The sequence below is a fragment of the Patagioenas fasciata genome, chromosome 1, assembly GCF_037038585.1.
Source record: "Patagioenas fasciata isolate bPatFas1 chromosome 1, bPatFas1.hap1, whole genome shotgun sequence".
Taxonomy (NCBI): domain Eukaryota; kingdom Metazoa; phylum Chordata; class Aves; order Columbiformes; family Columbidae; genus Patagioenas; species Patagioenas fasciata.
The window spans coordinates 3005681-3019740 of record NC_092520.1 but is presented as its reverse complement, the minus strand read 5'-3'; the positions used below and the strand labels follow the sequence as shown (position 1 = coordinate 3019740).

Below are 14060 nucleotides of genomic sequence, written 5' to 3'. Positions count from 1 at the left end.
GCTGTCCAGAGATGGAACACTCCTGCCCCAGCTCCAGGAAGGTGCAGGACACAAGGGTTTGTAATCCGACCTGTGGTCACCCGTGCTGGACCTCCGGCCAAGGCTGCACAGATGCCATTCTTTCCACCCGAAAGCACTGGAGGAATTTCCCCCCTGACTCAACATGTTGGCAGGAGACCCTGTGGATTTTGAACCCTCCTCTGGGAGTATTAAACAGGGATTACAAAGTGGGATCAAGGGAGTCTCTCTGCTCTCTGTCCTGTGGGAAAGCTGCAGCTGGAGCCTCGCTAGCCTGTCGCTCCATGTTTGTGCATCACAGCACACCTGCGTGACACCACGGATGGAGAATTCACCCTCCATCCAGAGAAATAAAAGTCCTTTTCTCCTTCGTTTTTCTCCTCCATCACACCTGCTGAAGAAACAAAAGCTGTCCGGTGCTTTGCAGAGGATCTGTGCATCCATTCACCGAATTTGAAGATATAAACCCACCCTGTGACCTCTCAGAAAGCCAGGAGCCAGCATCCCGAGCTCTGGGCACTGCAGGATAGCAGAGATGAGTTTGGCTCGGCACTGCTGCAGACCAGACAGGCCAGGGCACAGATCCACAGGATGCTCAGCTTTTCAGCTTCACTGCCATCCTTTGTCTGCTGTGTATTCAGACAAAGCTGGTCCCTGCCAGCTCCAGCCAAACTAGGACCCAGGCAGGGGCGCAAGCCAGAGAGGGGGAAAACAGCTGCGATTCTGAGTCCAAGACTCAAAGCCACTGCTCCGTGACATTTAAAACTGCATGAATGAGTTTGGAGTGGCAAAGGAGGATTAAGCTACAGAGGGGTCTGGCCCGGCTGGGTCGATGGGCTGAGGCCAATTGTCTGAGGTTCACCAAGGCCAAGTGCCGGGTCCTGCACTGGGGTCACAGCAACCCCAGGCAGCGCTACAGGCTCGGGGAAGAGCGGCTGGAAAGTGCTCGGCGGAAAAGGAGCTGGGGGTGTTGGTGCCAGCGGCTGAACATGAGCCAGCGTGTGCCCAGGTGGCCAAGAGGCCACCAGCATCCTGGCTGGGACCAGCACTGGTGTGGCCAGCAGACCCAGGGCAGTCACTGTGTCCCTGGAAGAAACCGCCAATCCTGGGGCGGTGCGACACTGTCCCAGGTTGCCCAGAATGGCGGAAGATGCCCCATCCCTGGAGACATCCCAGGCCAGGCTGGACGGGGCTCTGAGCAACCTGAGCTGGTGAAGATGTCCCTGCTCACGGCAGGGGTGGCACTGGATGAGCTTGAAAGGTCCTTTCCAACCCAAACTATTCTATGATTCTTTAGGGCAAGCAACAAGTTCCAGCTTGCCTGTGCTCCACTGTGCTTGTGCTGCCCCAGCACCCTGACCTGCTGGATTAGGGATGTTCACTGTACACCCCCTTACGTATCTACTTCTAGAACTGATTTGCCTAATTTGTCTCATCCTTTTAGATTAGATCCCATCTGCCTTCTGTGGATGCAACTGCATGAAAAAGGACTGCCTGAGATCTGCTTTAAAATGATCTCCTGCTAGCTTTCTACCTATCTCCATGCTCTTAACTGTGGTGAAAAGCTTTAATCCTCTGCTCCATTGAAGCTGAAAGTTACAGGAAGGGATTGAGTATCTCCGCTCTACAAATCGCCTTCACTGCTATCCTTGCTGCGGACCATGTTTGATCCTGGAAAGCCAAAATCCTGCACCAAAATGGCTATTTGGCAGCTTAGAAGATGACAGACTCTGTCACTGATGCAGAAAAAACAAGGGTCAGTCTCTTGGGTCACTGCAGCCTACAGGAAAGGGTAAATATGCAAAGATGCTGAAGTTTGTATTTAAAAAGTTCTATCCAAAGAGCATGTTAGACTGCAGTGTTTGCTTTTACAGAGATAAAGCGCTCCTTTAATATCTAATCAAGCCAATCAGCAAGACTGCTTTAAATAAGACAAGCCAAACAACCACAACAGCATCATTCCAGATGTTTTACGGCTGGGCACGGGATGTTTACCGCAGAGGTGGCTGCAGGACTCCCAGTACCAGACAGAATTCACTGTCCTCCACCCCAGTGGTTCCCCCATACCCATCGCCGACGCTGTGACAACACGCTGCAAATCTCCCTCTGCTTTGTCAGAGCGTGTAGGATCAAACCCATATAACCCATTTTAAAATTGAAGTATGTTATAGCTCAGTAGCTCTGCACCCCCCTAAATTGAAGGGAGCGTAACCGCATTTGAAATATAACTCGCGACATAAGAAACGTGAGTCGTGTCCTACACGCCAGCGCGTCGTGCAGCTGGGGGCGGTTGGAGGGGAGGAGTCGTGCTGGAGAAGTGGATGTGTCTTTTGGCAGCTGAGACCTCTCATTTCAGAGGCAGAAAAGACGGAAGAAGGCAACTCCCATATCGCTCCCCCCTTCCCGCTCCTCTCCCCCGTCCCGCGGCTGTGGGATCTCCTACGTGGCACTGTGGGGGCTGGGACCGGAGCATCCGCAGAGTCCGATTGCGCTGGGAAATCACTCGATGGCAAGAGAAATCTTCCCCCTGCAGTGCAGATCAACCCTATTCCTAACGTTTTTACCCTGAAAAATATGTTTATGGTCAAGATCAAGCTGTTTGCTGACATTTTGGTAGAATTGACTCGTTTTCTGCATGTCCGCATCCTCGTGTTGTCTGGGGGGATGAATTAGTAGTATGGGATCATTAGCGACAGCAGGAATAGGGGGGAATATACGTATAAAAATCAGGTAAAAACTGAAATGCATGCTGCCTGTCCTCAAACACAAAGAACTGTTTTTATGCAACTCCAAATTCCTGTTACTGAGACAAAGCCATTTAAAGCAACTGAAGCACAGAGCCCTGCGCTTGTGTCAAAGGAGTTTGGTGCTGAGGGGCATTGAAAAAGATCAAGATTAAAAGTTTAAGAGTTTATTTTAAATTTGACTAGGCAGTAATTACACAGAAAGGTTTGAAGGTGGAGCAACCCAGAGCTTGGCAGAGAAAATGGGCTGACATTGGAAGTTTAAAGGGGTTTTTCCCATTTCTCAGCTGTTACTTGTTGCTGGTACAGACCAGTAGCATTTCACCTGTGTATTGAATTGTTTGCTAACCGCAAATTCATTTTTTGCTATGGCAACGTCTTAATAAAGTAAAGATTGTGCTATGAAAACCCTGGGGCCACATTCTGATCATTTATGCAGACACAAAGCCACGAAAACTGCTCCAAATACTCACTAGTGTACACAAAAATGTGATGTCTGAGCTACTTCAAACCTTTCTCCCCCACTGAATGCTTCTCAGATCTATGGGCATCACTATGAGGCCATTAGAGTCATTTAGGAAAGTTATAATTAAAAACTTCAGCATAAGGTACCTTCTCGGATGCCAAATGTCCAGAGAACATGTCAGCTGGAAATGTGTTTGGTTTGGGGTTTTTTTCAGGTATTTCTTTCTACACACGCGCCACTGAAAAATAATAAATATATATATATATATATATATATATATAAAATAAATCACACAAAAGCATGGGCCTTCAAGCATCAGAAATGACTTCATGTTTGGCACCCAAAAGGTCGCGCAATGTGTGAGACCCCTTGGCGCTTTTCCCCTGCAACTTGTTGTGCAAACGGATCAATTCGGCCACAAAAAGAGGCTTTTGGGAAGAGATGAACTGAACGATTTTTCTCACAGCCAGAAGCAGACGCAGCGACCAGAGCCAACCTCCCGTTATCTGCCACCGCTCTTATCAAGGCCTTGTTGCTGCAAACCGTGCGGTGAGCGAAAGCACCGTAGAAAAGCACATTTTGTTTTGCTGTTAGAGTTCTGGGGAGCTGGTTTATTGCAGCTGGTGGCTCAAAGACCTCCCCTTTTTTGAGGTGTGGAGTATCTACTCACACACCATCATGTGAATGGTTTAGACAGCAGAAAAATGTCACTTTTTGATGGCGCATTCATGTTTGGACTGATGCTGTGCGGAGAAGCCGACAGTGGAAAGATGTAACCGTCAATGAGGATGGTGTTAAATTACTGTCTGGTACCTAGAATATTACTATACCCCAGATTGCCATTAAAAACATCTCATGCCGGCTTAAAACGTGACAGAGTTGAACCCGAGCAGCGTTCAATACTCGTGACTCAGCGCAGAAACTTCTCTATGGCACATACTTTGCTGCGAGCGCTCTGGGCCAGGCAGTCTGGCACCGGGCAGCGTGAGCACTTAACCCCTTCAGCATTACTGCGAGTATTTGCTGCCGTAATGCCTCGCTAAACTACGTAAGTTTGCCAGCCATGAGGATTTTGTCACTACGATGAAGAATAGACCCCAACTGACCTGTTTATCTCATGCTGACCATGCAGAGGGGGATTTGGAAGAGTGGAAGATGTGGTGGGTCGGAGGTTCATCGCTCCATCAGCCCAGCTGCTGGGGAAAAAGAGAGGTGGGTGTTAGCGCAGGTAGGGAGATGGATGGAAAACCAGTGTTTGTGTGGGATACAGTGATATAAGGGAGTTTTCCAGTTGTATGTCGCAGCCATCAGGTTCCCGCAGAGCAAATGCAGGCTCTATTGGGTGTCTCTGAACAGGGGGACATTTCAGATGGCAAAACTGGGTATTATGAATAATTTCTTCCCCAAAGGGCTGTGGGGCATTGGAACAGGCTGCCCAGGGCAGTGCTGGAGTCACCATCCCTGGAGGGTTGGACAGACACGAGGATGAGGTTCTCAGGGCCATGACTTAGTGACAATGTTGGGTTAACGTTTTGGACTTGATGATCTTGAGGGTCTTTTCCAACAAAAATGATCCTATGTGGCTTTAACCAGGTGCAGATGTGAAGCATCCGCTGTGTGTGACTGCTCTGGTTGTGGCTGAGGCCCTTTGCATCACCCTTGACTTCACAGATGACAGAAAAAATAAATCACCCACTTCAAGCAGCAGACTTAAGCGTCAGGATGAGGGGAGGGAAATACGATGAACCAGAGCGCCGTAAAAATGCAAAAAAGCCCCATTTTGGCTTGAGAAACGCTCCCACAACCGCGGCTGGCGACAAGCAGAGATGCAGCTCCAGCACAAGGAGGGACCATACGTCGTGTCCCCCCCCAGAACCCTGCCGGCGCCCCCCCTCGCAGCAGCAGCAGGGCCGGCCCGCTCCCTGCCATTGGCGAGAGCCCGGGAGAGCTTTTGTTCGGATCCTCCCCTTCCTCTCCCTCCCGAAGGCGGATTTTAAGAGGCTTTTTTCCCAACTTTCCAGAAGTTTCTCCCCGGCCCCTTATATACCCCCTCCGCGGATCCGGGAGGTGCACAGGGGGAGCCGAGCAAAGCTGAACCCCAGCCCCACATCACCCCGCTGCAGGTAACGGGGTGGGGGGAACGGGGCACCCCGGGCTTGTAGGACCAGTGCCAGGCTGAGATTGCGGAAGGCTGGGTCTAATTTTGGGGTCCTGCGTTCTCCTCGCTGGCCCTATGGGGCAGAGAAGTTCGGGGGGGGGGGGGAGTACTGCAATGGAGGAAAATGGGTGCATGGGGGAAATGGGGTGCATGGGTGGAAAGGGGGTTGCATGGGGGAAAAGGGGTGCATGGGGATGTTGCATGGGGAAAGGGAATTGCATGTGGAAAAAGGGGTGCATGGGGGAAAAGGGGTGCATGGGGATGTTGCATGGGGAAAGCGAATTACATGTGGAAAAAGGAGTGCATGGGGGAAAAGGGGTGCATGGGGATGTTGCATGGGGAAAGGGAATTGCATGTGGAAAAAGGGGTGCATGGGGGAAAAGGGGTGCATGGGGATGTTGCATGGGGAAAGGGAGTTGCATGGGGGGGGTTGCATGGGGAAAAGGTGTGCATGGGGTGAAAAGGGGGTTGCATGAGAGGGTTGCATGGAGGAAAGGGGGTTGCATGGGGGAAAAGGGGTGAATGGGGGTGTTGCATGGGGGAAAGGGGGTGCATAGGGGTGTTGCATGGGGAAAGGGAGTTGCATGTGGAAAAAGGGGTGCATGGGGGAAAGGGGGTGCATAGGGAAGGGGAGTTGAATGTGGGAAAGGGGGTGCATCGGGGAAAGGGGGTTGCAGGGGGGAAAGAGAGTTGCATAGGGAGTACAATGCATCAGGGATGGGTTGCGGATATGATTTGGACACACACCGCCCCACACCACTCTGGTTTTGGAGAACAGACATTTAAAACATTCCCCTGCTTGCCCTCCCCCTCCAGTTTGCCAGAGGTGATATTTGCACCCAGGAGAAACTTTCATAGAATTCTAGAAGAGCAGGTTTGAAGGGAGTTCAAGGATCATCAGGTCCAACCTTTTTTCAAAAGCCTGGTCTAAGACAAGGTGGCCCAGCTGGTCAGGGAGTGAAGAAAGAGAAAATGTGGATAAGAGAAGAACCGACTTGGTCCAAGTGGCCCCAGAGCAGCCCTGGCTGGAGAAAACCTCCTGCTCCTGCCCAGCCTGGGAGCCTGCGGGACCCTGGGCACGGGCCCAGCGTGGGGGCAAAGCTCTCATGACAGCCTCCTTGCACCAAGCCCGACTAACCCCGTCCTTCTGCCTGGCTTAACAAAGCCTTGCATCCTTCTGCTGACATGGACATGGCCTTTTGCCTGTATTGCCTCCATCCTGCGGCTTTGTCCTGGTGAAATGCAGTCCTGGAAGGGGTGCGTGGCTCCGGAGGGGGTGCGAGCTTTTGGCTGGTTGTCTTGGGCGATGATAGCTCCAAATGTTGCCGGGAGAGCGGGTCCCGACAGCCCCCAGGAGGTCTGCGGGATGCCACGTTGGCACGGGGCGTCCCCTCGCAGGGCTGGGCCGTAAGAACACGAGAGGATGTTACCAGCTATGCCTTCCCCTAAATTCCCTCTTATTTTCACCCGGGGTTATAAATTCACCAATTATCTCAGCCACAATCCAAGGATGGGCAAATTTCTCTCGTCTCGCCGCCACGGGATGCGTCACTCATCACAGCCCAGCCAAATTTTTCACCAGTCTCTTGAAGTAACGAACCTTTTTTGAGCTGAGGATGTAAGCGTTGCTCACAAGAGAACTACTCCTTCTATCTGTTTTCTTTCAGAATGAAAAAGGCAAACGTTGACCTCACTATGAAAGAGTTTCAAGGTATTTTTAGAAATAAAAGGGAAGGAAAAAAACCCAGACCAATTCAGATTTTAAATTCTTGCCCCACCCAATGCTGTCTGCACCTTAAAAGTGCATCAATGGCAGTTTTGAGCCTGTCACACAAATCTTTGCTATTTGTAGCTGGGATCGCTCTTCCTTTAAACGGAAGGCTTGCTCCCAAAAGGATTTTAGGTTATAAATTTCTTCCCTCTCCAAAGCTCATTAATTCCCATTCTGGCAAAGAATCCCTGGTACATCTGCACGGTCGCTTTGCTCCAGGCGATGTGCGTGTTTCCTTCCATATGTAATCCCGGCCGGCCCTTCGCTTCCTGCCCTGTTTGCTTTAACCCTAAAACCGCCCCGTTGCAGCCTGGTTTTTTGTGTCTGCATGCAAGGAGAAGCCTCTGAGGCTGACCCAGAGCAGGGTGGGAGGAGAGGATAAAGGAACAAAACTCTACCGTAGCCTTGGGCACAGTGGAAATGCTGGGATTTGGGTGTGACGGTGGAATGTGAGCCCTGGGGATCTGCTGTCAAGAAGGTTTGCTGTGAGCAGCATGAAGTCAGGAGAGACGGAAGGTCTGGGGACAGGTTTTAGCCACGGAGACAAACGGGTTGAGCACTAAAAAGCTTCCAGGCACGGTGTTTTGGACCGATCAGTCTGCAGATTTGTTGAATTTAGTAGATTGGAGCCCTCATTGGGGATGGGTGCAATGAAATGCATTTACCTAATGTGTGAATGTACTGGGAGGGGGCTCTTGGTGGGGAAGAGAGGGATCCACCACCTTCCTATGCCCTGTACTTCCCTAGTATGGCTGTGCAATCAAAACTAAGAGCTGACGAGACACGGCTGGATCTTCTCAAGGGTCCCCTCCGACTTTGCTCAGTGGAAGCTCATGTGCTCCATCTAGTGTCTGGAAGGCTCAGGATTTGGGTGCCCAGAGAGGATGATCCCGGCCGTACACAGACAATTGATGGGCAGCACTGTGCTATGTGGCCCTTGCACAGCATTAACATCCCAGTTTTAGCCTCTCCTGACCAGGGCAGAGGTTTGACCTGCTACTCTAGGGACAAAAATACCTGTTGCTTCCATTCCTTGGTCCCTCCTTAAATCATGTCATAGAATCATAGAATAGTTTGGGTTGGGACCTTCAAAGCTCACCCAGTGGCACCCCTGCCATGAGCAGGGACATCTTCACCAGCTCAGGTTGCTCAGAGCCCCGTCCAGCCTGGCCTGGGATGTCTCCAGGGATGGTTCATCCACCACCTCTCTGGCCAACCTGGGCCAGGCTCTCACCATCCATATTGTACAAGATTTACTGTACATGAACATATAGTAATACGGTAAAATTGCTTAAAAAGGAAGTTTTGTAATCTTGAAGATTCAGGGGGAAGCCCAGCGCAGACGTGGGATGGTTGTACCCTGAGTGAAGTGTTGATGCTCTGGCTATCACTGGACTTGGGTTTCGCTGGAGGAGCCCCTGGGGTCTCTGAATGCTTCAGGAAGGGCTTTAATCTTGCTGACGCTGAGTTTTTCTTGCCCAGCAGGTCCTCAGAGGTGTTGGGTGCCGCTAAAGCCATGTGGATTATTCTGGTGCTTGCTCTCTGCGGCCTGGCCGCAGCCGTGCCGTCAGAGGACAGAAAGCTGAGCGACAAGGCCACCACGCTGGCTGACCGCAGCACAACGTTGGCCTTCAACCTCTACCACGCCATGGCGAAAGACAAGAACATGGAGAACATCCTGCTGTCCCCTGTGGTCGTGGCCTCTTCCCTCGGCCTGGTGTCTCTCGGCGGCAAGGCCGCAACTGCCTCCCAAGCCAAAGCGGTGCTCAGCGCGGACAAATTGAATGATGACTACCTGCACAGCGGGTTGTCCGAGCTCCTGAACGAGGTCAGCAACAGCACGGCCCGCAACGTCACCTGGAAGATCGGCAACCGCTTGTACGGCCCGGCCTCCATCAACTTCGCCGACGACTTTGTGAAGAACAGCAAGAAACACTACAACTACGAGCACTCCAAGATCAACTTCCGAGACAAGAGGAGTGCCCTGAAATCCATTAACGAGTGGGCAGCCCAGACCACGGATGGGAAACTCCCAGAGGTCACGAAAGACGTTGAGAAAACTGATGGAGCCCTCATTGTCAATGCCATGTTCTTCAAGCGTAAGTTCTACCTCCCATTCTCAATACAAGTGACCTAAAACCCAACCTGAGCCAATCTGTAGCAGCCCAGATGGGAAGGTGAACAAATTCTAGGTCCACTGGACATATGCCTGTTTTCAGATCAAGTAGTTAGGAATTGGGCACGAAATTACCACCCATTCCCTTTATTTACAGGCTGAATTTCTCTCTCCTGTAGCTCACTGGGATGAGAGGTTCCATCATAAGATGGTGGACAACCGTGGCTTCATGGTGACCCGTTCCTACACCGTGGGAGTTCCCATGATGCATCGCACAGGTGAGTTGCAAACTTCCTGCCCTATATCAAGACCAACCAGAGTTACTTTCACCGCTGCTCCATCACCCAGTTTTCCAACTGCTTCCGAGATTGTTTTGTCTCATGGATAATAAGTGAGCGAGAACAAAGCCAGGTGTGCTGCTTCTGCTGATTCCTTCTCTCTGGGAGCAGAGAGAATCCATGGTTACTATGGGGTGCTTGGCTGTTAGGAATAAATCCCAGCTCGTCACACAAATGAGAGCTGCAGTTTTGAGTTATTGCCAACTCAAATGAGCATAGAATCATTTTCATTGAAAAAGACAGTCAAGATCATCGAGTCCAACCACTATCCCAACCCTGGCACTACCCCATGTCCCTGAGAACCTCATGTCCGTCTGTCCAACCCTCCAGGGATGGTGACTCCAGCACTGCCCTGGGCAGCCTGTTCCAATGCCCCACAGCCCTTTGGGGAAGAAATTGTTCCCCACATCCAACCTCAACCTCCCCTGGCGCAACTTGAGGCCGTTTCCTCTGCTCCTGGCGCTTGTTCCTGGGGAGCAGAGCCCGACCCCCCTGGCTCCAAGCTCCTTTCAGGCAGTTCAGAGATCAGAAGGTCTCCCCTCAGCTCCTGTTCTCCAGCTGAACCCCCCAGGTCCCTCGGCCGCTCCCATCACACTTGTGCTCCAGCCCCTCACCAGCTCCGTTCCCTTCTCTCCACTCGCTCCAGCACCTCAAGGCCTTTCTTGGTGTGAGGGCCCAAAACTGTCCCCAGGATTCGAGGTTTGGCCTCCCTAGTACCCGGTCCAGGGGGAAACACTGGGCCAGTCCCCAAAACAGCGTTCAGACTCACTTCCCTTGCTGTCCCTTGTGGATTCACAACAAGTTTGTATGTAGCTTTGCCTCTGCTCCACATTTCACCCTTTGCTGCTTCTGATTTCAAGGTCTCTACAATTACTACGATGATGAGACGGAGAAGCTCCAGGTAGTAGAGATGCCACTAGCTCACAAGCTCTCCAGCATGATTTTTATCATGCCAAACCACGTGGAGCCCTTGGAGAGGGTTGAGAAACTGCTCAACAGGGAGCAGCTGAAGACCTGGGCTGGCAAGATGAAGAAGAGATCAGTGGCCATCTCACTGCCTAAAGTTGTCCTGGAAGTCAGCCATGACCTTCAGGTAAAGAAGGGCCTTAAAACATTTGGGCCTTACAGTTTGTTGGGGTGGGAGAGAAGATGATGGGTTATCTGTGCCCATCATCCTTTTTCCAGTGGGTGGTCCAACCACAGCTGGAAAGGATTGCAGTGTCATCTCTGGAAGGGTTGCTGACCTCTTTTTCTCCTCCTAGAAACACTTGGCTGATCTGGGCCTGACAGAAGCCATTGACAAAACCAAGGCCGACCTGTCAAAGATCTCTGGTAAGAAAGACCTTTACCTGTCTAACGTCTTCCACGCGACTGCTCTCGAATGGGACACGGAAGGGAACCCCTATGATGCCGACATCTACGGCCGAGAGGAGATGAGGAACCCCAAGCTCTTCTATGCTGACCACCCCTTCGTCTTCATGATCAAGGACAATAAAACCAACTCCATTCTCTTCATTGGCCGGCTCGTGAGGCCCAAAGGAGACAAGATGCGTGATGAGTTGTAGTTAGTTAGTTTTTTTGTTTTGTTTTGTTTTTTTCCCAGAGCTTTGGTTTGTGTGGTTTTTTTTTAGTGGGCGATTTCAAAAAAAGGGGAAACACTATTTTGTATCCTTCTCGAACTATGGGTGCTATTCAGACCAGGGTGCATTGTGATGAGAAACCAGCATACACTTTACCTCACCCCCAAATAATTTCTTGCACAAACCCACCTCCAGAGAGGAACGGGGGTACCTGGCACAAGAGAGTCACCAGGAGAGGAAGGGAACTGGTGTGCACCATCTCAGTTGAGATATTCAGGTTGATGCCTCATGCCTCCCCGCACTAAAATTAAGCCTCCTGCTAAATCCCTTGCTGCTACCACCAGCCCTGCAAAGACATGAGCCCTCCAACCTTTCCATCTCCAACGCTTCTGCACATTTAACTCTGCCGCTTCATTTTCTCCCTCTTCGATGCTATGCAGGACCACACCAGAGCTGCTCTGGTCGCTTTGCAGTTGTTCCTTGCTTCTCTCTTCTATGTTCAGTGGTATATAACAGAGCATGAAGGGCCAAATTCTGTGGTCCAGCCCACTCTGGGGCCCTGGGAGTAAAGGAGGACCGTCACAGCATGTAAGAATGGAGACTGTATGGAGCTGTGCCCTTCTGTCTTGCCTGACCCTGATCTGGATGACTTTTAGATGCTTCAACCATCAGCTTTTTAGCAAGAACGCTCACTGCAAAGCCAAGTGCAGCTTTGCTCAACGCTTCACAAAGAATTAAGTGGCTTAATGGTGTTAGCAGAGAAGCCAAAGAGCAGATGGGCTTTTAGAAACAGAAGCCTGAGGTGCTTTGAACACTCACGACAGAAATGAGTTCCACACCTCTGGGGATCACCAAGGGAGCTTTTGGGCCAACATCTGGAATTAAACATCCCACACCAGGCAAGGAGAGAATCTCCACTTCTCTTGGTGCTTCTGCATTGGCATATAGGGCTGGGAAAGGGACAGTTACCAGGTACCACTGGGAAGGGTCTCCCAGTTACCCAGTAGCAGCCCAAGGGGCCCTGCTGGCTTCTCGGAGGTGGCTCAAGTTTACTGTGATGACCTTGTTTAAATCCAAAGCTTTAAAGCTGCCATTACCTGACTTCCTAATGACCCTTTTCTGAAGCTCCTCTCCTCCATGATCCTTTAGCTCCCTTTGCTGGCTGACTTGGATAAGGGCAGGCTGAAAAACAAAGGTATTTATAGTTATACTCGTATTTATGTCTGATCATCAGCAAGTTTCACAGACTTGGAGGCTCTTCCTATCTTCAAGGGGTATCATCAGGTTACTACTACCTTAAGTAACTGGTATGATCCCATGAGCACTGAGGCATGTGTCAGGTGAGTCTTGCTGCGCACCAAGACATCACAAAGCAAGTACCGACAAGATGATTGAAACAAGAGAAATTGTGCATCACAATTTTAAGTGCCAGTTATTTAAAACCATCAAGGAGAGCGACTGCACTGCTTTTGTTTTTCCCCGTCAGATTGCGAAGCCCGATACTGCATTTTTTGAGACCACACACAGGACTATTTCCACTTATTTATTAAGTTACAACTACAAAGTCTCTTAGTAGGAGTTTCCTACAGGGAAAAATACAGCAGTGTGTGCTCCCGAATTTGCCCTGACCATGCCTTTACCAGGTTTGCAACGTTACAGAATTGCAGAAAAGCTCATCTGCCCTAATTCCAATCCAAGCCAGCCAAAATGGGCAATTCTTGTCCTTAAAGCCTCTTGCTAGGTCATATTTCCAGGTGCTTTTTCCCCCACCGGTGTTGGGAGGTAGGAGACAATCCGTGAGGATGTGCCCAAATGTACAAGAAGCCAAAAGCGCAGTGTGTATGCTCGATACTACCCAGAATCAGCGCACTGAGACCCACACGCTGTAGTATTTTATGGAGGATTTTAAGGGGGGGGGTGGGTAAAAGGGGTGGGCAAGGCAAGAACACACTGATTTTGTGAATAATTTGCATCATGTGGATGCAGGTGTCTGGTGGCTTTTATTGTCTGTTCTTGTACCACACAGTGACAGTTGTATAATTTTGCAATAAAACTTTTTCAATGAAACTCTGGTGGCCACAGTCACTTGGCAGGGGTTTGGGTGGAGATAAAATACTCTTAAAAGAGCTTAGAGGTTCCTTGCCATCCTTAAACCAAATACACCTTCCTTAATCTGGTTAATTATGGACCAAAATGACACTAAATACACATGAATTCCCATGACATTAGTAAGAGGACCTACTGCCCTACACTGCTCTGACATTTAACAGCAGCAAATGGTTTGTTGAAAAAAAATACGGCAGCATAGGAATAAAATTGAGCTGTTGGCCACATGGACCAGGTTTCCTGACCCGATGACCCAAGGCTTCCCCAGCTGGGAACCAACTGAGGGAAATAGAGAAGGAAAAACGCTGGAAGAACCTGTAATGATTGTAGCGAGCACACAGCTACACCTGGAAAATGCAGCAGCATCAGACCCTACTGGCAAAGGATTAACCCGCTGCCCATTCAAGCATGCAAATTTCTGCCAGTCGGAAGGCAAAAATAAAGCCATGAACATGTCCCCTTTTCTCTGGGCCAAAAATAGCACTTATATGGGATGTGCGAGCACACACATCGGCACAGAGCTCTTCACAGACCGAAAAAGCACCATATGCTTTGCCAAATCAGAGTTCCACTGGAGCAAATTACAGCAGCAACCTCCAGCAGTAACAGCCCAGGAACATCGTCAACCTGGAAGAGGAACACCACAAGGAAGTTCAAAGCTTTCCAGAGCTCCTGAGCTCATCCCAACCCCGGTTTGTCTTGCTAACAGCTTTAAATACTCAGGTTTTTCATCCTAGGGAGGACAGCACCTTCACAACTCAGA

At 50.3% G+C, this 14060-nt stretch overlaps 1 protein-coding gene across 2 annotated transcripts; it reads left to right on the top strand.

The window, feature by feature from the left end:
• The first annotated feature begins 5196 nt into the window (after positions 1-5196).
• On the top strand, positions 5197-13258 carry SERPINH1 (serpin family H member 1). 2 transcript variants are annotated; one of them, XM_065833730.2, is made up of 5 exons: positions 5197-5351; positions 8643-9256; positions 9453-9551; positions 10472-10704; positions 10874-13258. In XM_065833730.2, the coding sequence occupies exons 2-5, from the start codon at positions 8674-8676 to the stop codon at positions 11174-11176; spliced, it is 1218 nt and encodes a 405-aa protein (XP_065689802.1). In that variant the 5' UTR covers positions 5197-5351; positions 8643-8673; the 3' UTR covers positions 11177-13258. The 2 variants fall into 2 exon arrangements, with proteins under 2 accessions (XP_065689802.1, XP_065689810.1); XM_065833738.2 differs by having other exon boundaries at positions 5204-5351; positions 8640-9256.
• Positions 13259-14060: the final 802 nt, after the last annotated feature.